This window comes from Mesoplodon mirus (genome assembly GCF_964341445.2).
Source record: "Mesoplodon mirus genome assembly, chromosome: 8".
NCBI classification, from domain to species: domain Eukaryota; kingdom Metazoa; phylum Chordata; class Mammalia; order Artiodactyla; family Ziphiidae; genus Mesoplodon; species Mesoplodon mirus.
The window spans coordinates 35375097-35399804 of NC_138984.1; the positions used below are offsets into that span (position 1 = coordinate 35375097).

General features: G+C 40.0%; 1 protein-coding gene across 1 annotated transcript in view; it reads right to left on the reverse strand.

Annotated features, from left to right (window-relative positions):
- Positions 1-138: 138 nt before the first annotated feature.
- The window catches only part of LOC309809349 (aldehyde oxidase 2-like), a gene marked incomplete at both ends in the record, with an annotated part of 103801 nt that continues 79231 nt past the window's right edge, over positions 139-24708 (reverse strand). The window contains 3 exon segments of the mRNA XM_082630412.1: positions 139-389; positions 22168-22362; positions 23339-23417. Of these exon segments, the coding sequence (XP_082486538.1) occupies positions 139-389; positions 22168-22362; positions 23339-23417 (525 nt within the window).

Below are 24708 nucleotides of genomic sequence, written 5' to 3' on the forward strand. Positions count from 1 at the left end.
CCCCCGACGCCCCAGTAGCGCCGGAAGTCGAAGCCCGAGGGCTGGGGGCGCCCGGGCCCTTCGTGGGCGGAGCCCGAGTTTGCTAAGGGGTCCATACATGGTCTCTACTGCGGCTGGGCTTGGCAGCACTTGCTCAGGCTAAGTCCGAAGCGGGGCAACATTGCTCTGCGGTGCTGGCTGGGTGGGGTTGTGCACTGCCCCTCTTAGGAGCGAGGAAAAGCCAGATAGGGGTCGGAAGGAAGTTCGGCCCTCCGACTGCGGCCGCCTTCCTTGCAGTGGTCTTGGTAGTTCCGACCTGAGTATGATGGTTGTGGGAACTTGGAGATTATCAGAATCCTCTGGAGGACTTGTTAAAACACTTTGCTGAGCTTCGCCTGAATTAGGTAGATCTGGTGTGGGACCCAAGAATGTGCATGTCTAACAAGTTCCCTGTGATGCTTGATGCTGCCAGTCTAGGGACCTCAAGTGTGAATCACTGAATTAGAGGATGTCTCATCAGAGAGCTGGGGGAAGAAAAGTGCGAAAAGTACTGTGGACGTTATATACCTGTACAAATAACGATGCACAGTGTCTCCAGGATCTAGCCTCATATTTTTATTCCGTTTGTACCTTAGTTGTTTGCCTCTCCATCTGCCTCCTTACTCTCCTATTACCAGAGAAACCCTAAAAACAGGGTTTGTCCCTAAAATCACCTTTCTTGGACCCTGCTTCTCCTCCTTATCAAACATTTGGTAAATTAGTTTGTTTTAGTTGATTTATTTTTCCTTAACAATCTGATCTTTGCCCCATGCTCCTCCCAACTTCATGGAAAATTACTTTCTCAGTGTTCTTTCCCAGAATTATTCCCAAATCCAGTGATTCTTTCAATTCTGAGCATTTAGGGTGTTACCCATCTCCTTAAAACTTCAACTCTCCTGGTTACCTCTGCGTAGTCCTTTGTATTTGCTGGCTCATCTTTTTTTTTTTTAACATCTTTATTGGAGTATAATTGTTTTACAATGGTGTGTTAGTTTCTGCTTTATAAAAAAGTGAATCCGCTATACATATACATATATCCCCATATCTCCTCCCTCTTGCATCTCCCTCCCACCCTCCCTATCCCACCCCTATAGGGGTGGTCACAGAGCACCGAGATGATCTCCCTGTGCTATGTGGCTGCTTCCCACTAACTATCTATTTTACATTTGGTAGTGTATATATGTCAGTGCTACTCTCTCACTTCGTCCCAGCTTACCACTTCCCCCTCCCCGTGTCCTCAAGTCCATCCTCTACGTCTGCGTCTTTATTCCTGTCCTGCCCCTAGGTTCTTCATAACCAATTTTTTTCTTAGATTTTTTTTCTTATATGTGTTAGCATACGGTATTTGTTTTTCTCTTTCTGACCTACTTGGCTCATCTTTTTTGTAGTCACACCTTATATCATCTTTCCTCACATTTTCTTACGTGGCAGCGTCATACATTCTCAGGGATTTAACTTTTATCTCCATTTAAAAGAGTTCCAAATTTATCTATTGAACAAATATTTGTTGAGTCCAGGCTCTGTGCTCTTTGAGATTGAGGGAACAGCAGTGGAAAGATCCTGAGGTAGGAGAAAAAAACCTGACCTACTGGAGGAACTGACAGGGCTAGTGTGACTGGGGCTTGTTGGGTAAGTTTAGCCCCATCCTTTTTCTCAAGCCCCCAGTCCACCCTATCTGGTATCTCTCCTGGAATACCAAACTAAACCCTTAATACTATTGATTACTCTTCCCCCAAAACTGCGTTTCTCACTTCTGAAGTTCTGTTAAAGATATAATGTTTCACTAATAAAAATAATAGCTACTTTAATATAGCAGGTATGTATCATGCATTCTTCTAAGCACTTTCCATATTAACCTCATTTAATCCTCAAAAGTACACTATGATCTAGAAACTATTATTAGCCCCATTTTATAGATGGGAAGACTGAGGCATAGAGAGGTCAAGTAACTTGCCCAAGTTTATTGAACTAGTAAGTAAAGAGCTTGATTGGAACCCAAGCAGTCTGACTCCACCATTATAATATACTGCCTTGCCACCAAGATCTTATTTATTTACCCATTCAACAAATATTTATTGAACTAGAGACTTCCAGAGATACAGAAGTCATAACTTAGACCTGTGCAGTCACAAAGCTTATCTTCTATATTTGTCACATTTCTTATTTCCATCCTCCTTTCCTGGTACTATCTTGATTTGGGCCTCTATTACCTCTAACTAACTGGGACTTTTGCAATAACTTCCTAACTGTGCTATCTCTTTCTCCACACTTCCAGAGTAATTTTCCCAAATGCAGCCAGAATCATTTCTCTTCACAGTTTAAATACCTTGCTTTGCACTTGAGGCCACCTGAGGATAGCTCTGACCAATGTTTTCCACCACTATTTTCCATCACATTGGTGGTTCTTAACTTATTGCCATCCATTATGGGGTGTGTATCAAGCAATTCTTGACAAAAAACTTTATTAAAGTTAACAAATTATTTTCTTTAAAAATTAAAGCAGATCGAAAGTCATCTATTATAAGATCATTATCATTCATTTGCATTCTGATATATGTTCTTGGAAGTGAGAGAGGGAGTGGGGTTACTAGGAGTTGTATATAGCAAGCAGCCTATTTTATCTATGCTTTTGGGTGCACCCATGGGAGTAGGTGCAGTGGGCTGGCATGGGAAATGTTTGTAAACTGATATGATGGTAGAGAAAGCTCTTAAACAACTGAACTCTATGTTTTAGTCAGACTGGACACACTGTCTTCCCTCTTCTTGAGATGTCCTTCCCTCACTTTCTATTGTCAAAATCCTACTTATTGTTTCAAGTTGTATCTTACATACTACCCTTTCCTGCAAGCCTTTCTTAGTCATTTCATCTGATGTGAACACATTCCTTTTTTGAACTTTGCACCTTGTACTTTCTTCCTGATATTTGGTCTACTTTTGCATTTGCAATTGTCTTATCTTTTCTCTTAAACTGAAATTCTGGATGGCAATGGCAATTTCTCACTCATTTTAGTGCTGCCTCAATGTATGGCAAGCAACGTGCTTTAATATGTATGGAATGAATTTGATAAAGCCAGTACTTATATCACAATCATAGACTTGACTATGGAGGAGAAAGGGTGACAAGCAAGTTCAAGCTGGTTTACTTACAGGGATGCTGGAAGATAGACAATTAAAGGAGGATCTAGTCCCTGGCTATTTTTGTGATTTCACATGAGTCACTTAAGCTCTTTGTAAAATGTGAGTACCAAAGCTGTACATGAGAGTTAAGACTCTTCTAACTCTCATAATTGGGGTTCCAGATCTCTTTGTTTCCTCGTTTTGGTATCCTTGAACTGATTGGATTTCCTAGCAATATATTCTGCTCCTACTTGATAAATACTGTACTAGTGTAACTGATGACCTTAAGGAGAGGAGGGATAAATCCGATCTTTGAGGAAATGTCCCATAAGACAAGGTCCTGGGCTGCCTCAGATTGGCTTTTGTTTTGTTAGTGCTGTATAAAACTTTGTTATTCAGACTTTCAATGCTCAGTTAAGAATTCTAAACTGGCTAAACTTGCAAACTCCAGCCATAAATAATAAAGGTTTTGGTAAAATATTAGCAACATTCGAGACAGTGTCTTTTTTTTTTTAGTAACTTTATTTATTTATTTATTTATTTATGGCTACATTGGGTCTTCATTGCTGTGTGTGGGCTTTCTCTAGTCGCAACAAGTGGGGGCTACTCTTCCTTGTGGTGTGCCGGCTTCTCGTGTTGCGGAGCGAGGGCTCTAGGTGCGCAGGCTTCAGTAGTTGTGGCACACGGGCTTAGTTGCTCTGTGGCATGTGGGATCGTCCCGGACCAGGGCTCAAACCCATGTCCCCTGCATTGGCAGGCAAATTCTTAGCCCCTGAGCCACCAGGAAAGTCCTTGAGACAGTGTCTTATGATTTAAAATATTTTGGAACTTTTATCATTGATAGGCCAGATTGGCTTCCCTACTTTCAATTAAGATTTATTTCATGAATGAACATATTTTATTAATCATTCCTGACAGTCTTCATAATATTTGTATAGGACTGGTATTTCTTTTCAAAATATTTGATAGAATTCATCAGTGAAGCTATATGGACTGGGGCTTTCCTTTATGGGAATATTTTAAATTAATAGTTCAAATCCTTCACTTGTTATAGATCTGTTCAGATTTTCTCTTTCTTCATTAGTCAACTTTGGTAATTTGTGTCTTTCTAGGAATTTGTCATTTCATCTAAATTGTCTAATTTGTTGGCATGAAGTTGTTCATAATATTTTATTATAATCATTTTATAATTTATAAAGTTGGCAGTGAGGTCTCGTGTTTCATTCCTATTTTGGTAAATTTGTGTCTTCTCTTTTTTTTCTTGGTCAGTATAGCTAAAGGTTTGTCAGTTTGTTGATGTTTTCAAAGAAACAAAAATCTTCTGGTTTCATTGATTTTTCTCTATTTTTTGTTTTATTTCATTAATTTCCACTCTGATCTTTATTCTTTCCTTCCAGACAAGAATGCCACAGAATTCCTGTTCTTATCTGAGGTTTAGCAGTTTTTCATGAATAAACTTCTAAATTTGTTGTTGCCCTTTGGTTGATTTCTAGAGTCCTGAAATGGTAGTTTTGGACAGTTTTACCCAGCTTTCTAGTTTTTTTGGAGAGAAGATTTGCTGACCTCTTTACTCTGCCTTTGCTGTGAGATCCCCATAGTACTTTTGGGTTAAAAATTTTGACCTACTTAGATGAAAGGTGTTAGTTGCAACATGTGAGCTTGATATTGCTTTTAACTTTGGTGGTGGAAATAGATGCTTCTTTTTCAAGGACAAGTAACAATAGGTCTTTATTCCCGTAGCTAGGAAGATGCCAAGGGCCTGTTTCAACAAGCACATTGCTTCCCTTGGAAAATCATCTGGGAAAAGTATTTATACTCCTATGCTTTGAATAGAAGATTGTAGAACACCTGATGAATGTGGCTTAGATACTGTATCATATATACACACACACTCATAAATACATATGTATGTATGCATATATGTATGTGTGTTCTTGACCTAAAACAGACTGCCAGTTATTTCTCCAGTAAAAATAGGTTTATCTGGGATCAGCAGATAATTGCAATTAGTGGTCTGCAACCATGGTGAGACACATGCAAGTCTTGGCACAGCAAGGAAAGGAGAACTCTTTTTTTTTTTTTTTTTTTTTTTGCAGTACACGGGCCTCTCACTGTTGTGGCCTCTCCTGTTGCGGAGCACAGGCTCCAGATGCGCAGGCTCAGCGGCCATAGCTCACGGGCCCAGCTGCTCCGTGGCATGTGGGATCCTCCCGGACTGGGGCATGAACCCGTGTCCCCTGCATCGGCAGGCGGACTCTCAACCACTGCGCCACCAGGGAAGCCCAGGAGAACTCTTTTATAGAGGGGAAAAGGAAGTGGGGAGGGCTATAGCAAACAAGGAGTCCATGGCTTTTCACTGGCTGAGTTGTCATCAGGAAAAAAGAGTTTTCTTATTGGGCTCTGCTGTTGTCCCAGGCCATGAGTGCTCCCCCTGCTGGTCTCCCAACTCTATTTAATTGAGGTTTCTGTTTATTAATTTTTTACAGTTCCCCCTTTTGATCAAGATCTTTCTCTGAAAGCACTGCTGATTAAGAGTCAGGTTTTCCAGTTTCAATGGCTTTTTGTTCATCAATGCCAGGAAGGATCTTTCCTGGGTGTAGTGTCTCATACTGGGGGAAAGTGCACAGATTGGAAACCTATTGAGGTCACATTTGAGGGAGAACTCTCAAGCACTTTTTATTTAATTTCCATATGTTATCAAGATTATAGAGATTGGAGATTATCTGAAGTATTATGTCATCATCAAAGGTTCAGCAACAGACTTCCAACAGGCCTTCTCTGTATCTTGGGAAAGCTGTCTCATTAGATGTCATCTGCTTCAATTCAGGAAAATCTTTACTGTCAGGTCACCAGGTGATTTGCAGTTCCAGTCAGAGTTTGGTTCTTTCTTTAGTGTGTCATATGAATCTAAGAGTCTGTTCCCTGGAGTTTGGTGGCACAAGGGTTGGTTAGTAGTACTTGAAAGGGCCCTCTCCAGCAAGGTCTTCTAGAGGTTTCTTTTCCAAAAGACAAAATCTCCAGGTTTCAAGGTGTGATGCTTAAGGTCTTTGTCTTCCTAGAGTACCTGTGAAAAGATTGTCCTACCAAAACATAGTTATTTTTGATAGAAGCAATTAGGCTTTTTCAATATTGGAGTATCTCTCCTTTTATAAGTTGTGGATCAAAAGAGGCAAGAGCCAATTGCATTGGGTGTCCTGTGACTCTCTCAAAGTTTATGAGTTCCAGAAGGCATGGATCTGAGATTTAGAAGGACCAACTTCAATGCTTTTGGCCAAGGTATTTGGAGGGCCTCTACAAATTTTGCCAATTGAGAATAGAGCTATTAGTGTGTCTGACTAAATCAGAGGATTGAGGGTGGTAAATACAATAAAAGTGTCGTAAAACCAACCAAACAGTGCCGACTTCTCGAAGTATCTGACCAGCGGGACTTCCCTGGCAGTCCAGTGGTTAAGACTCCGAGCTTCGACTGCAGGGGGCACAAGTTTGGTCCCTCATCAGAGAACTAAGAAGCTGCATGCTGTGCGGCATGGCAAAAAAAAAAAAAAAAAAAAAGGAAGTACCTGACCAACAAAATGGTTCCTCAATCACTCTGAAGTTCAAGAGGAGTTCTCCAGGTTGGGACAAATTTTTCCAAAAGTACTTTAGCCATAGAAGAAGCAGTAGCCTGTCTCAAGGGAAGGCTTCAGTTCAGTGTGAAAACAAATGGACTGTGACAAAAACATATTTATATCTATGAGATGAAGGAAGTTGTATGAAATCCATTTGCCAGAACTTGAGCGGTCCATTAAGCAATGTAAAATATCTAAGAGCCAAAATTAATGCACAGAAATCTCTTGCATTCCTATACACTAATGATGAAAAATCTGAAAGAGAAATTAAGGAAACACTCTCATTTACCATTGCAGCAAAAAAATAAAATACCTGGGAATAAATCTACCTAAGGAGACAAAAGACCTGTATGCAGAAAACTATAAGACACTGATGAAAGAAATTAAAGACGATACAAACAGATGGAGAGATATACCATGTTCTTGGATTGGAAGAATCAACATTGTGAAAATGACTATACTACCCAAAACAATCTACAGATTCAATGCAATCCCTATCAAACTACCAATGGCATTTTTCACAGAACTAGAACAAAAAATTTCACAGTTTGTATGGAAACATGAAAGACCCCAAATAGCCAAAGCAATCTTGAGAAAGAAAAACGGAGCTGGAGGAATCAGGCTCCTGGACTTCAGACTATACTACAAAGTTACAGTAATCAAGACTGTATGGTACTGGCACAAAAACAGAGATATGGATCAATGGAACAGGATAGAAAGCCCAGAGATAAACTCGTGCACCTGTGGTCACTTAATCTATGACAAAGGAGGCAAGGATATGCAATGGAGAAAAGATGGTCTCTTCAATAAGTGGTGCTGGGAAAACTGGACAGCTACATGTAAAAGAATGAAATTAGAACACTTCCTAACACCACACACAAAAATAAACTCAAAATAGATTAAAGACCTAAATGTAAGGCCAGACACTATAAAACTCTTAGAGGAAAACATAGGCAGAACACTCTATGATGTAAATCACAGCAAGATTCTTTTTGACCCACCTCCTAGAGAAATGGAAATAAAAACAAAAATAAACAAATGGGACCTAATGACACTTAAAAGCTTTAGCACAGCAAAGGAAACCATAAACAAGACAAAAAGACAACCCTCAGAATGGGAGAAAATATTTGCAAGTGAAGCAACTGACAAAAGATTAATCTCCAAAATATACAAGCAGCTTATGCAGCTCAATATCAAAAAAACAAACGACCCAATCCAAAAATGGGCTGAAGACCTAAATCAACATTTCTCCAAAGAAGATATACACATTGCCAACAAACACATGAAAGGATGCTCAACATCACTAATTTCATTGGAGAAATGCAAATCAAAACTACAATGAGGTATCACCTGACACCGGCCAGAATGGCCATCATCAAAAAATCTACAAACAATAAATGCTGGAGAGAGTGTAGAGAAAAGGGAACACTTTTGCACTGTTGGTGGGAATATAAATTGATACAGCCACTATGGAGAACACTATGGAAGTTCCTTAAAAAACTAAAAATAAAACCACCATATGACCCAGCAATCCCACTACTGGGCATATACCCTGAGAAAACCATAATTCAAAAAGAGTCATGTACCACAATGTTCATTGCAGCTCTATTTACAATAGCCAGGACATGGAAGCAACCTAAGTGTCCATCGACAGATGAATGGATAAAGAAGGTGTGGCACACATATACAATGGAATATTAGCCATAAAAAGAAACGAAATTGAGTTATTTGTAGTGAGGTGGTTGGACCTAGAGTCTGTCATACAGAGTGAAATAAGTCAGAAAGAGAAAAACAAATACCGTATGCTAACACATATATATGGAATCTAAAAAAATATATATGTTCAGGAATAAAGACACAGACGTAGAGAATGGACTTTAGGTCACGAGGGTGGGGGAAGGGTAAGCTGGGACGAAGTGAGAGAGTGGCATGCACATATATACACTACCAAATGTAAAATAGATAGCTAGTGGGAAGCAGCCGCATAGTACAGGAAGATCAGCTCGGTGCTTTGTGTCCACCTAGAGAGGTGGGATAGGGAGGGTGAGAGGGATATGCAAGAGGGAGGAGATATGGGGATATATGTACACGTATAGCTGATTCACTTTGTTGTACAGCGGCAACTAATAAAACATAGTGAAGCAATTATACTCCAATAAAGATGTTTAAAAAAAAATGGGAGCAATATGGACAAGAACCCCTGGGTTGTATTTCAGACAAGTGAGACAAGTGAGACAGGCACTTTTTGTAGCCTTGGTGTTTCCCCACCAATACTGATTGATGAATGCTATCACTTTGTCAGTAGACTAATGGTTTAGTGCATGTACAATGGTGAGCAGTGGGAATTTTAGTCTTCGGTAGGCCTGGGGTGTTATTTCATCCAAATGAGAGCTTTCTCTTTATCAAACCAACAATTGTTGAATTTTTTTTTCTTTAGTTATACATATACATATGTTCCCACATCCCCTCCCTTTTGCATCTCCCTCCCACCCTCCCTATCCCACCCCTCCAGGCGGTCACAAAGCACCGAGCTGATCTCCCTGTGCTACGCGGCTGCTTCCCACTAGCTATCTACCTTACGTTTGGTAGTGTATATATGTCCATGCCGCTCTTTCACTTTGTCACAGCTTACCCTTCCCCCTCCCCATATCCTCAAGTCCATTCTCTAGTAGGTCTGTGTCTTTATTCCTGTCTTACCCCTATGTTCTTCATGACATTTTTTTTCTTAAATTCCATATATATGTGTCAGCATACGGTATTTGTCTTTCTCTTTCTGACTTACTTCATTCTGTATGACAGATTCTAGATCCATCCACCTCATTACAAATAGCTCAATTTCGTTTCTTTTTATGGCTGAGTAATATTCCATTGTATATATGTGCCACATCTTCTTTACCCATTCATCTGATGATGGACACTTAGGTTGTTTCCATCTCCGGGCTATTGTAAATAGGGCTGCTATGAACATTTTGGTACATGTCTCTTTTTGAATTATGGTTTTCTCAGGGTATATGCCCAGTAGTGGGATTGCTGGGTCATATGGTATTTCTATTTGTAGTTTTTTAAGGAACCTCCATACCGTTCTCCATAGTGGCTGTACCAATTCACATTCCCACCAGCAGTGCAAGAGTGTTCCCTTTTTTCCACACCCTCTCCAGCATTTATTGTTTCTAGATTTTTTGATGATGGCCATTCTGACTGGTGTGAGATGATATCTCATTGTAGTTTTGATTTGCATTTCTCTAATGAGTAAAGATGTTGAGCATTCTTTCATGTGTTTGTTGGCAGTCTGTATATCTTCTGTGGATAAATGTCTATTTAGGTCTTCTGCCCATTTTTGGATTGGGTTGTTTGGTTTTTTGTTATTGAGCTGCATGAGCTGCTTATAAATTTTGGAGATTAATCCGTTGTCAGTTGCTTCATTTGCAAATATTTTCTCCCATTCTGAGGGTTGTCTTTTGGTCTTGTTTATGGTTTCCTTTGCTGTGCAAAAGCTTTTAAGTTTCATTAGGTCCCATGTGTTTATTTTTGTCTTTATTTCCATTTCTCTAGGAGGTGGGTCAAAAAGGATCTTGCTGTGATTTATGTCATAGAGTGTTCTGCCTATGTTTTCCTCTAAGAGTTTGATAGTATCTGGCCTTACATTTAGGTCTTTAATCCATTTTGAGCTTATTTTTGTGTATGGTGTTAGGGAGTGATCTAATCTCATACTTTTACATGTACCTGTCCAGTTTTCCCGGCACCACTTATTGAAGAGACTGTCCTTTCTCCACTGTGCATTCCTGCCTCCTTTATCAAAGATAAGGTGACCATATGTCCGTGGGTTTATCTCTGGGCTTTCTATCCTGTTCCATTGATCTATCTTTCTGTTTTTGTGCCAGTACCATACTGTCTTGATTACTATAGCTTTGTAGTATAGTCTGAAGTCAGGGAGCCTGATTCCTCCAGCTCCATTTTTCGTTCTCAAGATTGCTTTGGCTATTCGGGGTCTTTTGTGTTTCCATACAAATTGTGAAATTTTTTGTTCTAGTTCTGTGAAAAATGCCAGTGGTAGTTTGATAGGGATTGCATTGAATCTGTAGATTGCTTTGGGTAGTAGCGTCATTTTCACAATGTTGATTCTTCCAATCCAAGAACATGGTACATCTCTCTATCTATTTGTATCATCTTTAATTTCTTTTATCAGTGTCATAATTTTCTGCATACAGGTCTTTTGTCTCCTTAGGTAGGTTTATTCCTAGATATTTTATTCTTTTTGTTGCAATGGTAAATGGGAGTGTTTCCTTGATTTCACTTTCAGATTTTTCATCATTAGTATATAGGAATGCCAGAGATTTCTGTGCATTAATTTTGTACCCTGCAACTTTACCAAATTCATTGATTAGCTCTAGTAGTTTTCTGGTAGCATCTTTAGGATTCTCTATGTATAGTATCATGTCATCTGCAAACAGTGACAGCTTTACTTCTTCTTTTCCGATTTGGATTCCTTTTATTTCCTTTTCTTCTCTGATTGCTGTGGCTAAAACTTCCAAAACTAGGTTGAATAAGAGTGGTGAGAGTGGGCAACCTTGTTTTGTTCCTGATCTTAGTGGAAATGGTTTCAGTTTTTCACCATTGAGGACGATGCTGGCTGTGGGTTTGTCATATATGGCCTTTATTATGTTGAGGAAAGTTCCCTCTATGCCTACTTTCTGTAGGGTTTTTATCATAAATGGGTGTTGAATTTTGTCGAAAGCTTTCTCTGCATCTATTGAGATGATCATATGGTTTTTCTCCTTCAATTTGTTAATATGGTGTATCACGTTGATTGATTTGCGTATATTGAAGAATCGTTGCATTCCTGGAATAAACCCCACTTGATCATGGTGTATGATCCTTTTAATGTGCTGTTGGATTCTGTTTGCTAGTATTCTGTTGAGCATTTTTGCATCTATGTTCATCAGTGATATTGGCCTGTAGTTTTCTTTCTTTGTGACATCCTTGTCTGGTTTTGGTATCAAGGTGATGGTGGCCTCGTAGAATGAGTTTGGGAGTGTTCCTCCCTCTGCTATATTTTGGAAGAGTTTGAGAAGGATAGGTGTTAGCTCTTCTCTAAATGCTTGATAGAATTCGCCTGTGAAGCCATCTGGTCCTGGGCTTTTGTTTGTTGGAAGATTTTTTTATCACAGTTTCAATTTCAGTGCTTGTGATTGGTCTGTTCATATTTTCTATTTCTTCCTGATTCAGTCTTGGCAGGTCGTGCATTTCTAAGAATTTGTCCATTTTTTCCAGGTTGTCCATTTTATTGGCATAGAGTTGCTTGTAGTAATCTCTCATGATCTTTTGTATTTCTGCAGTGTCAGTTGTTACTTCTTCTTTTTCATTTCTAATTCTATTGATTTGAGTCTTCTCCCTTTTTTTCTTGATGAGTCTGGCTAATGGTTTATCAATTTTGTTTATCTTCTCAAAGAACCAGCTTTTAGTTTTATTGATCTTTGCTATCATTTCCTTCATTTCTTTTTCATTTATTTCTGATCTGATTTTTATGATTTCTTTCCTTCTGCTAACTTTGGGATGTTTTTGTTCTGCTTCCTCTAATTGCTTTAGGTGCAAGGTTAGGTTGTTTATTCGAGATGTTTCCTGTTTCTTAAGGTGGGATTGTATTGCTATAAACTTCCCTCTTAGAACTGCTTTTGCTGCATCCCATAGGTTTTGGGTCGTCGTGTCTCCATTGTGATTTGTTTCTAGGTATTTTTTAATTTCCTCTTTGATTTCTTCAGTGATCATTTCGTTATTAAGTAGTGTATTGTTTAGCCTTCATGTGTTTGTATTTTTTACAGATCTTTTCCTGTAATTGATATCTAGTCTCATAGCATTGTGGTCGGAAAAGATACTTGATACAATTTCAATTTTCTTAAATTTACCAAGGCTTGATTTGTGACCCAAGATATGATCTATCCTGGAGAATGTTCCATGAGCACTTGAGAAAAATGTGTATTCTGTTATTTTTAGATGGAATGTCCTATAAATATCAATTAAGTCCATCTTGTTTAATGTATCATTTAAAGCTTGTGTTTCCTTATTTATTTTCATTTTGGATGATCTGTCCATTGGTGAAAGTGGGGTGTTAAAGTCCCCTACTATGATTGTGTTACTGTCGATTTCTCCTTTTATGGCTGTTAGTATTTGCCTTATGTATTGAGGTGCTCCTATGTTGGGTGCATAAATATTTACAATTGTTATATCTTCTTCTTGGATCGATCCCTTGATCATTATGTAGTGTCCTTCTTTGTCTCTTCTAGTAGTCTTTATTTTAAAGTCTATTTTGTCTGATATGAGAATTGCTACTCCAGTTTTCTTTTGGTTTCCATTTGCATGGAATATCTTTTTCCATCCCCTTACTTTCAGTCTGTATGTGTCTCTAGGTCTGAAGTGGGTCTCTTGTAGACAGCATATATATGTGTCTTGTTTTTGTATCCATTCAGCCAATCTGTGTCTTTTGGTGGGAGCATTTAGTCCATTTACATTTAAGGTAATTATCGATATGCATGTTCCTATTCCCATTTTCTTAATTGTTTTGGGTTCGTTATTGTAGGTCTTTTCCTTCTGTTGTGTTTCTTGCCTAGAGAAGTTCCTTTAGCATTTGTTGTAAAGCTGGTTTGGTGGTGCTGAACTCTCTCAGCTTTTGCTTGTCTGTAAAGGTTTTAATTTCTCCATCAAATCTGAATGAGATCCTTGCTGGGTAGAGTAATCTTGGTTGCAGGTTTTTCTCCTTCATCACTTTAATTATGTTCTGCCACTCCCTTCTGGCTTGTAGAGTTTCTGCTGAGAGATCAGCTGTTATCCTGATGGGGATTCCCTTGTGTGTTATTTGTTGTTTTTGCCTTGCTGCTTTTCATATGATTTCTTTGTGTTTAATTTTTGACAGTTTGATTAATATGTGTCTTGGCGTATTTCTCCTTGGATTTATTCTGTATGGGACGCTCTGTGCCTCCTGGACTTGATTAACTATTTACTTTCCCATATTAGGGAAGTTTTCAACTATAATCTCTTCAAATATTTTCTCAGTCCCTTTCTTTTTCTCTTCTTCTTTTGGAACCCCTATAATTCGAATGTTGGTGCATTTAATGTTGTCCCAGAGGTCTCTGAGACTGTCCTCTGTTCTTTTCATTCTTTTTTCTTTATTTTGCTCTGCAGCAGTTATTTCCACTATTTTATCTTCCACCTCACTTATCCATTCTTCTGCCTCAGTTATTCTGCTATTGATCCCATCTAGAGTATTTTTTATTTCATTTATTGTGTTTTTAATCAATGCTTGATTCATATTTAGTTCTTCTAGGTCCTTGTTAACTGTTTCTTGCATTTTGTCTATTCTATTTCCAAGACTTTGGATCTTGGAAATAGAATCTTGGATCATCTTTACCATCATTATTCTGAATTCTTTTTCAGGTAGACTGCCTATTACCTCTTCATTTGTTAGGTCTGGTGGGTTTTTATCTTGCTCCTTCTCCTGCTGTGTGTTTTTCTGTCTTCTCATTTTGCTTATGTTACTGTGTTTGGGGTCTCCTTTTTGCAGGCTGCAGGTTCGTAGTTCCCGTTGTTTTTGGTGTCTGTCCCCAGTGGCTAAGGTTGGTTTAGTGGGTTGTGTAGGCTTCCTGGTGGAGGGGACTAGTGCCTGTGTTCTGGTGGATGAGGCTGGATCTTGTCTTTCTGGTGGGCAGGTCCACGTCTGGTGGTGTGTTTTGGGGTGTCTGCGGACTTTTTATGATTTTAGGCCACCTCTCTGCTAATGGGTGGCGTTGTGTTCCTGTCTTGCTAGTTGTTTGGCATAGGGTGTCCAGCACTGTAGCTTGCTGGTCGTTGAGTGAACCTGGGTGCTGGTGTTGAGATGGAGATCTCTGGAAGATTTTCGCCGTTTGATATTATGTGGAGCTGGGAGGTCTCTTGTGGACCAGTGTCCTGAAGTTGGCTCTCCCACCTCAGAGGCACAGCACTGACTCCTGGCTCCTCAATTTGGGATGATTTGTTGTCTATTCGTGTATTCCACAGATGCAGGGTACATGAAGTTGATTGTGGAGCTTTAATCCGCTGCTTCTGAGGCTGCTGGGAGAGGTTTCCCTTTCTCTTCTTTGTTCTCACAGCTCCTGGGTCTCAGCTTTGGATTTGGCCCCGCCTCTGCGTGTAGGTCACCGGAGGGCATCTGTTCTTCGCTCAGACAGGACAGGGTTAAAGGAGCAGCCTCTTCGGGGACTCTGGCTCACTCAGGCCGCGGGGGAGGGAGGGGCACGGAGTGCGGGGCGAGCCTGCAGCGGCAGAGGCCAGCGTGACGTTGCACCAGCCCGAGGCGCGCCGTGCGTTCTCCCAGGGAAGCTGCCCGTGGATCCCGGGACCCCGGCAGTGGCGGGCTGCACAGGCTCCCGGAAGGGCGGTGTGGGCAGTGACCTGCGCTCGCACACAGGCTTCTTGGCGGCGGCAGCAGCAGCCCCAGCGTCCCACGCCCGTCTCTGGGCTCCGCGCTTTCAGCCGCGACTCGCGCCCGTCTGTGGAGCTCCTTTAAGCAGCGCTCTTAATCCCCTCTCCTCGCGCACCAGGAAACCAAGAGGGAAGAAAAAGTCTCTTGCCTCTTCGGCAGCTCCAGAGTTTTCCCGGACTCCTTCCCGGCTAGCTGTGGCACATTAGCCCCCTTCAGGCTGAGTTCTCGCCGCCAGCCCCAGTCCTCTCCCTGCGCTCTGACCGAAGCCCGAGCCTCAGCTTCCAGCGCTGCGCGCCCCGGCGGGCGAGCAGACAAGCCTCTCGGGCTGGTGAGTGCCGCTCGGCACCGATCCTCTGTGCGGGAATCTCTCCGCTTTGCCCTACCCAGGTATGTGGGGAGTTTCTTGCCTTTTGGGAGGTCTGGGGTCTTCTGCCAGCGTTCAGTAGGTGTTCTGTAGGAGTTGTTCCACGTGTAGCTGTATTTCTGGTGTATCCGTGATCTCTGCGTCTTACTCTTCCGCCATCTTCCCCAGAAGTCCAATTGTTGAATTTTCTTGCTTTTCTTTTTTTTTTTTTTTGAGGCTGGCTAACTTCTCTAGCCAGTTTTTCTAAGTTATCATTTGGGGAAATATCCCTTTGAACCATGACAGAGGTTTGGCTGCTGTTGGTTCCTTTAAGAGCAACATTCCTTGTGGAAATGTCAGGAAGATGATTTCCCTTAGCTTCCAGAGAGTCAAGTTTAGAATGCCTCAAAATCTTAATAATAGGTAAAGTGGCAGGTAAAAGTATTGCATCCAATAATTCCTGAACATAGGGGTCATTCTAAATTTCATTTTTGCAGAAATAAGGAAGTCATGTTGCTTCCACAACATTCCAAAATCATGAAAGTGCTTCAAAAGTATATCTAATATCAGTATGAGTATTGGCATTTTTGCCCTTTGCCTAAAGTTCAAGCCCGTGTAAGAGTGTATAATTCAGCCTCTTGGCTGAAGTAGTCATGGGTAAAGATACTGCCTCAACAACATCAAAAGGGGTTGAAGTAGCATACCCAGCACAACATTTGCCATTGTCACCTTTTTTTTTCACTATACATTGTTTAATATAGCAAATATAGAAAATTAGGAAAAATAGAGAAGCTATGAAAAGCACTATTAACAATCTAAATTTAATGGACATATGGATTCTCAGAGTCAACAAACTGAAAATCCACAATCTCCTCAAAAATACATAGAACATTTACAAAAACTGGCCATTGTCACCTTTTAAATAAGAGCCATCATTGAACTGTGAGATGTCAGCGTTACATAAACGTATTTCCTGCAGATTATCATGGGGAGTCTGGAGGTGACCTGTCAGAATTCAGTAGTGGTGAGGGACCTTGTCAGTGATGGAGAGGAGAAGAGTAGCAGGGTTAAGGTTATTACAAAATAAAAGAATTATGTGGGGGCTTCCCTGGTGGCGCAGTGGTTGAGAGTCCGCCTGCCGATGCAGGGGACGCGGGTTCGTGCCCCGGTCTGGGAAGATTCCACATGCCGCGGAGTGGCTGGGCCCGTGAGCCATGGCCGCTGAGCCTGCGCGTCCGGAGCCTGTGCTCCGCAACGGGAGAGGCCACAACAGTGAGGGGCCCGCGTACCGCAAAAAAAAAAAAAAAAGAATTATGTGAAAAGCAGTTAACAAAAGTATTTCACAGGAGGTGAGGCAGCTGACTGAAAAATGTTGAGTGTGATGAGAACTGAGGAGATCTACTGTATGGGGTATAAAAATGGATAAAGGGGATCCCACAGTTATTTTCTTGGTGACCTTAACCAAAAGGCTGTAACAGCTCTATGGCCAGGGAGTATTCCAGTGCCACACGGTTCTGTTTCTGGTTATAATACCCTATGGGTTAACAGAGGCCCCTGTGTTTTGGGGTGAGTACCTCAAGGACCTTCCCTTCCTTTTCATATACAAAAGAGAATCTGATAATTGGGATGCCCAAAGGGCAGGTGGGCTCATCAAACTCTCCTTTAAGGACTTAAAAGCTATGTTGTCTGATTCTTCCCATAAAATTGGGTCGGGGTTGATGTTCTTTAGTAAAACATACAGAAGTTTGGCCATAAAAGAGAAATTTGGAATTCAATTTCAGCAGTAACCAGCTAGCCTGAGAAAAACCTCACAGTTGGTGCTTAGTTTGGGGGTCTGGGAAACCTAGGACATTATGAAGTCTGTCTGGATCTAGGTGTAGCCCTTATTCTGATATCTGATGCCCTAAATATCAAACCTGGGTTTGGGAAAATGGCAATTTTTCCTTGGTGACCTTATGTCCCTTTAAGGCTAAAAGCTTTAGCAAGTAGATGCTGTCTTCCTGTGAGGAGGCTTGAGAAGGAGAGCAAAGAAGCAAATCATCCACATATTGCAACAAAGTAGAACCTCAAGGGAACTTTATATCATCCAGAACAGCCTTCAGGATGTGTGAGACTAAGGATTCCGAGTAAAAACCCTGGGGCATTAGTGTCCAGGTGAATTGTTTTTCTTCCCAAGTGAAGACAAAATGGTATCGGCCAGCTTCATCAATCAGAATACTAAAGAATTCGCTACAAGAATCAATTACAGTAAAGAATTTACTCTGGTGGGAATGGGTATTAGTAATGTGTAAGGGTTAGGGACCACAGCGTGTCAAGGGAGAACAATGTTGTTTATTGCTTGGAAGTCCTGGACAAACCTCCACCGTGGGCCCTTGGGTTTTCTCACCAGTAGAATGGGGGCATTACAGGGACTAGTACAAAGGATACTGAGGCCTTGAGCCTTGTATTCTTTTATTATGGGCTCTGTGCATTGAAGGACTTCTTTACTTATAGGGTATTGATTAATTCTGTGAGGAGGTTTTGAAGGATCTATTTGAATCTTGATGGGAGGTGTGCTGTTAATTTTGCCAATATCGGTTGGAGATTTTGCCCATAAGGAGGATGGTAGCTCCTAATTCAATAGGCACAAATGATCAGTGTTTCCACAATCATTTCTAGTGCCATGAGAGATGGAGCAAATAAAAGACATCATAGGGTCATTTGATTCACCTTGTTGGCTGCTGTGATGACTCAAATTCTAGAATTATTCCCCCTTTTGGGAGCAAGAAATTCTGCCATGATACTTCTCTAAGAAATTTCAGCCCAATAAATGGATAGAAGAGGAGGAACTAAGGAGAAAAGGGTGTATATGTCTCAAAGGGTCTAAGTGAAAGGGAATCAGTTCAGAGACAGGAATCTCTTTTGGCTCATTAGAGCTTCCCACTATTTGAACGGTTTTAGTACTCCGAAGCAGGGGCTGCTTTACAGTAGTGGGGTTGAGCACTTAGAGTGTGGCTCTGATGTCTCTTAGGACTGGAGGAGATTCATCCCCAACCTGGAGAAATATTTCTCTAAGCCAATTAAGAGGGAGGGTTGGGAAGAGCCCCTTTAGTTCCTTGGCATCCCATCATTGAGAATTGGGAGGCTGTTGGAAAGGCTGGTTAAAGGGCTGAAGGCACCTGAAGTGCTTGAATCTGTAAAATCTCTTTTCCAGTGTCCTAGCTCTTTGTAGTAGTAGCAGAAACTAGGAGGGTTCTGGTCTTATTTAGGGACCTTCAATTGCTGGAGTTGAAGATTAAGAATTTTGGCTGTCTTCCTTATAGGTGAGTCATCTAGAGTGTGAGAGCACTGGTTTGTCAGATTCACTAAATCTGGAGTGGAAATAATTTTGCATTCCATTCTGGCCTTTTTTACTTGAAGGGAAAGGTGCCAGTTCGGCCCATTAATAAACATAGAGCTAAAACCCACCTGGGTGGAATCAACATCTGAAGGAAAACCAGAATTTTCTTTAAAAATTATCTGAAGTCAACTGTAACAGTCATGAACAGTTTCATCAGATCTTTGTGTGCAAGGCTGAATTTTGTTCCAGTCAACAGGCTTTGGAGAAGCCCTAGGAATTGCTCTGTGAAGTCCGGTAGCAATTGCCCAAGCCTGATAATATAACAAGGTAGTGGGCTGGTTTCCTGTTTGTAATTTTAGAAACCTTTTAGGATTTTTTCATTTAGCAGTTTTCATCCAATAGTGGGCAGACCTTCACTGACAAGCGTATGAACTAGCTGATATAAGTCAGAGAAACCAGATTGATAAGTTTGAATGACTACAGTAAATCCCTCAGCAAATCTGTGAGAATCTTTGGTTACTTTGGGAAAATATTTGACTATGGCTCACAGTTCAGCTTTAGTCTAGGGAATATAAGAAATTAAGGGTTTAGCCTCTGGATCCTCAGCAGGCTTAATTTTAAAGGGACAGGTTCTGATAAGTTCAGAGGAAAAGGAGTGGGGAGAGTTTCAGAGATAAAGGGAAGTTCAGAGAGAGAATTAGTATGGAGGAACTGAGGGCATTGAAGGAAGGGAGGAAGGTGGCACTGGAGGTGGAGCCTGAGACAAAGAAGCTGAGGAAGAAGAGCCTGAGGCTTTGGGAGACATTTTTCCTTTAATTATTTGTTTATTTCCCTCAGTTAATCTTAAAATCTTATTTTGCAGAGAGGCAATTTTACATTCAGAAGCCTCAAAATAACAATCAAAATAGGCATTCCATTCAGTTCTGGAAGTTTTAGAGCTATTGTAATATAAATTGGTTTTAAGAAAATTAAGTTTGGGGATTTCAAAAGTTCCCCATAATGGCCATTAATACTCTATTTTTTATTTTTTGGCTTCACCGAGTGGCTTTCAGGATCTTAGTTCCCTGACCAGGGATTGAATCTGGGCCCTGGCAGTGAGAGTGCAGAGTCCTAACCACTGGACCACCAGGGAATTCCCATTATTTTAAATTGCCTTTGGTCAAGTCAGTCCATTTAGTCAGAAATATGCATGAGGAAGGACAATGCGTTTTAAACATGAAATCAGCCAGAGTCCCTCTCTAGGGTGGGGCATCCTCAAAATATTTGATAACTGGGGTATCATTTCTCAGAGGTTTTTCTCCAGAGTAAAAGAATAATTTTTTTAAAAATTTATTATATTTAATAATATATACATATTTATTGAAGTATAGTTGATTTCCAATGTTGTGCTAATTTCTGCTGTACAGCAAAGTGATTCAGTTATACATACACATATATTCTTTTTTATATTCTTTTCCATTATGGTTTATCACAGGATATTGTATATAGTTCCCTGTGCTATACAGTAGGACCTTGTTGTTTATCCATTCTGTATATAATAATTTGCATCTGCTAACCCCAAATTCTCACTCCATCCCTCCTTCATCCCCCTCCCCTTTGGCAACCACAAGTCTGTTCTCTAGGTCTGTGAGTCTGTTTCTGTTTCATAGATAAGTTCTTTTGTGTCATATTTTAGATTCCACGTATAAGTGATATCATATGGTATTTGCCTTTCTCCTTCTGACTTATTTCACTTAGTATGATAATCTCTAGGTCCATCCATGTTGCTGCAAATGGCATTATTTCATTCTTTTTTATGGCTGAGTAGTATTCCATTGTCTATATGTACCACATCTCCTTTATCCATTCATCTATTGATGGACATTTAGGTTGTGTCCATGTCTTGGCTATTGTAAATAGTGCTACTATGAACACTGGGGTGTATGTATCTTTTTGATTATGGTTTTGTCTGGATATATACCCAGAAATGGGATTGCTGGACCATATGGCAACTCTATTTTTAGTTTTTTGATGAACATCTGTACTGTTTTCCATAGTGACTGCACCAACTTACATTCCTACCAACAGCATTTCCCATACCCTCTCCAGCATTTGTTATTTGTAGACTTTTTAATGATGGCCACTCTGACCAGTGTGAGGTGGTACCTCATTATAGTTTCGATTTGCATTTCTCTAATAATTACCAAAGTTGAGCATCTTTTCATGTGCCTATTGGCCATCTGTATGTCTTCTTTGGAGTAATGTCTATTTAGATCTTCTGCCCATTTTTTGATTGGGATTTTTTTGTTGTTGTTGTTGAGTTATATGAACTGTTTGTATATTTCGGAAACTAAGCCCTTGTCAGTTGCATCATTTGCAAATATTTTCTCCTATTCCATGGGTTGTCTTTTCATTTTGTTTATGGTTTCCTTTGCCGTGCAAAAGTTTGTAAGTTTGATGAGGTCCCTTTTGGTTTTTTTTGGCCACACTGCATGGCTGTGGGATCTCAGTTCCTGACCAGGGATTGAACCCAGGCCATGGCAGTGAAAGCCTGGAATCCTAACCACTAGACCACCAGGGAACTCTCCATTTGTTTAGTTTTGCTTTTATTTCTATTGCCTTGGGAGACTGACCTAAGAAAACATTGGTACGATTTATGTCAGAGAATGTTTTGCCTACTTCTAGGAGTTTTATGGTGTCATGTCTTATATTTAAGTCTTTAAGCCATCTTGAGTTTATTTTTGTGTATGGTGTTGAGGGTGTGTTCTAACTTCATTGATTTACATGTGGCTGTCCAACTTTCACAATACCACTTGCTGAAGAGACTGTCTTTTCCCCATTGTATATTCTTGCCTCCTTTGTCGAAGATTAATTGACTTTAGGCATGTGGGTTTATTTCTGGGCTCTCTATTCTGTTCCATTGATCCATATTCTGTTTTTGTGCCAATACCATGCTGTTTTGATTACTGAAGCTTTGTAGTATTGTCTGAAGTCTGGGAGGGTTATGTCTCCTGCTTTGTTCTTTTTCTTCAGGATTGCTTTGGCAATTCTGGGTCTTTTATGATTCCATATACATTTTGGGATTCTTTGTTCTAGTTCTGTGAGAAATGTCATGGATAATTTGATAGGGATTGCATTAAATCTGTAGATTGCTTTGGGTTGTATGACCATTTAAACACTATTAATTCTTCCAATCCAAGAGCATGGTATATCTTTCCATTCTAAAAGAATACTTTTCAACAACCTACAGCTCAAACAACTCAATTCAAATAGCTTAAACAATCAAATATCTCAAACAACTTTTAGCTCAAACAGCCTTCAGGCCTAATACCAGTCAGTTCTAAGGAAACAACTTGATCCCTGAGGAGCCAGGCTGAAGACTTCTCAGCCAGTTCCCATAGAACAGCCCCTATTCCAATGGAATAGGTGGACAGCTGAATTGACACAGTTTCAGTGAAACAGCTCCTGCTGCAGTAGTAATGAGCCAAAGGCTTCTCAGCCAGCTTCATTTGAAACAGTCTGATCTCTGAATCAGAATAAAGTGCCAAATGAGTACTCACATACAGAACAAGGCCTTAACCAGAAAGGACAAAATCTTAAAATAGATCCTGAATAAGTCCTGGAGAGCTTCTAGTGCAAAGAGGCTGGAAGCCTGAGTCCAAGAGAAAGACATACCCTCAAACTTCAGGGGCAGCAAGAAAAGCAGTGAGCTCACTGGGCTTAATTGTGGTTACTGCACCTGTTGGCTCATCTGCCCCAGAGCCATCTGGCCCCCATATGGGTTACCAAAATATTGACCTAAAACAAATAGACTGGCAGGTATTTCTCCAGCAAAACTGGGTTTATTCAGGATCAGCCAACACACTCTATTATTTAGATTTTTCAGGCTTAGGGATTCAAGAAACCTGGCATTCAATCTCTCCACATAGGAATGATGATAGGTTAAGGTGAAAACTCTTTGTTCTTGTAAACTGTTTATTCAGAAAGTAGTTTGAGGTGACTTGCTAAGTAAGTAATGTTATGGATGACCACAATATCTACATTCTAAGTTATATAACATTCAAGGTATTTATTAATAAAACAAAAAAGAACCTAACAAAGTTAACTGTGATGGCATATGGTATAATTGTTAGCTATAGGATTATTTAGGAAGGACTGCTTATTGCTTATTAATTCATATCCTTTGGTATATTAAAATGCAAAGGAAATCTTTTCCTTGTTCCTAAAGAACAAGAAATCTTACTGATAACCCAGATTTAAATGTTTCTGTGTTAGAAAATTATCTCACATGTATGTTGAACTGTTGCTTGACATATTCACATGGCCATCTTTCTTTGATGTCTATTTATAAACCACATTTTACTTTTTGGAGGCCTCTGTGTGATGTAAAGTTATTTACGAAAACTAAAAAGGCAACTAAACTCAATCGAACTGCTTTACCATTATTATTATCATTCAAAGTAGTATCAGTAGCAGCAGCAGCAGTGTACTACTCCTCTTACTAGTAGTGGTCACTGCGACTGCTGCTACTAATCGCTGTGTTCTACTACTATTAATACTAATACACTGGTCATAGTAGACCTTATGGTTATAGGGGATGTTAAAGGTTACAAAATATTTTCACGTGCATTTAATTTTATTTTTTATTTATTTTGTAAATATTTATCGATTTATTTATTTTGGCTGCGACGGGTCTTAGCTGTGGCATGCAGGATCTTTTAGTTGTGGCGGGATCTAGTTCCTGGACCAGGGATCGAACCCAGGCCCCCTGTATTGGGAGCTTGGAGTCCTACCCACTGGACCACCAGGGAAATCCCTCACCTGCATTTTATAACTTTCCACAGAAACTTTCTGAGTAAGAAGGACTGCTTTACTTTCAAAGTAAGCTGACAATGATTGTTATTCTTCCGAAAGAAGGCCATGGACTACGGTTAAGTAAATTTAATATCAATTTAGCTGGTGAGAAAAAAATAGAACCTTTTTTCTTAAGATGCGTTTCAGGTTCTACTCTTAAAATGCAGTATTAAAACTGTCTTGGAGGATTTCCCAGGTCTTTCTGGGATAAAAATAGTTTTCTTTTAAAACATAGCTTTCTTTTTCAGAACCTGACCAGTTGCAGGAGCTGTAGCCTCAGGGGGCATTATACAATAAGGCTTACCCACAACAGAGATTCTTAGCACTAGGTGACTTGTTATAGGAAATGTTAAAGTGAAATTCTCCATCAGTTCTCTATACCTATTTCTTAGCATTCAGTTCACATTTTAAAATACAAAAATGCCATGAAGAATTTTCAGAAGCCAAGTAAAAAGGTTAAATAACATTAAGAACTTTGTAATTTCTAATTCACAAAGACAAATGCACCCCAATGTTCACTGCAGCATTATTTACAATCACCAAGGTATGGAAGCAACCTAAGTATCCATCAATAGGTGAATGGATAAAGAAGATGTGAGATATAGATATATACGTATATATATACACACATGGAATATTAATCAGCCATAAAAAAGAATGAAATTCTGCCATTTGCAACAACATGGTTGAAACTAGAGGGTATTATGCTTAGTGAAATAAGGCAGACAGAGAAAGACAAATACTGTATGTTATCACTCATATGTGGAATCTAAAAAGAAAACAAATGAATGAATATAATAAAACAGAAACAGACTCACAGATGTAGAGAACAAAGCAGTGGTTACCAGTTGGAAGAGTGAAGTGGTGGGGAGGGGCAGGATAGGGGTAGGGGACTAGAAGATACAAACTAAATTTGTATAAAATAAATAAGCAACAAAGATATATTGTACAGTAAAGGGAAATATGGCCATTATTTATGATAACTTTTTAAAATAAATTTTATTTATTTATTTATTTA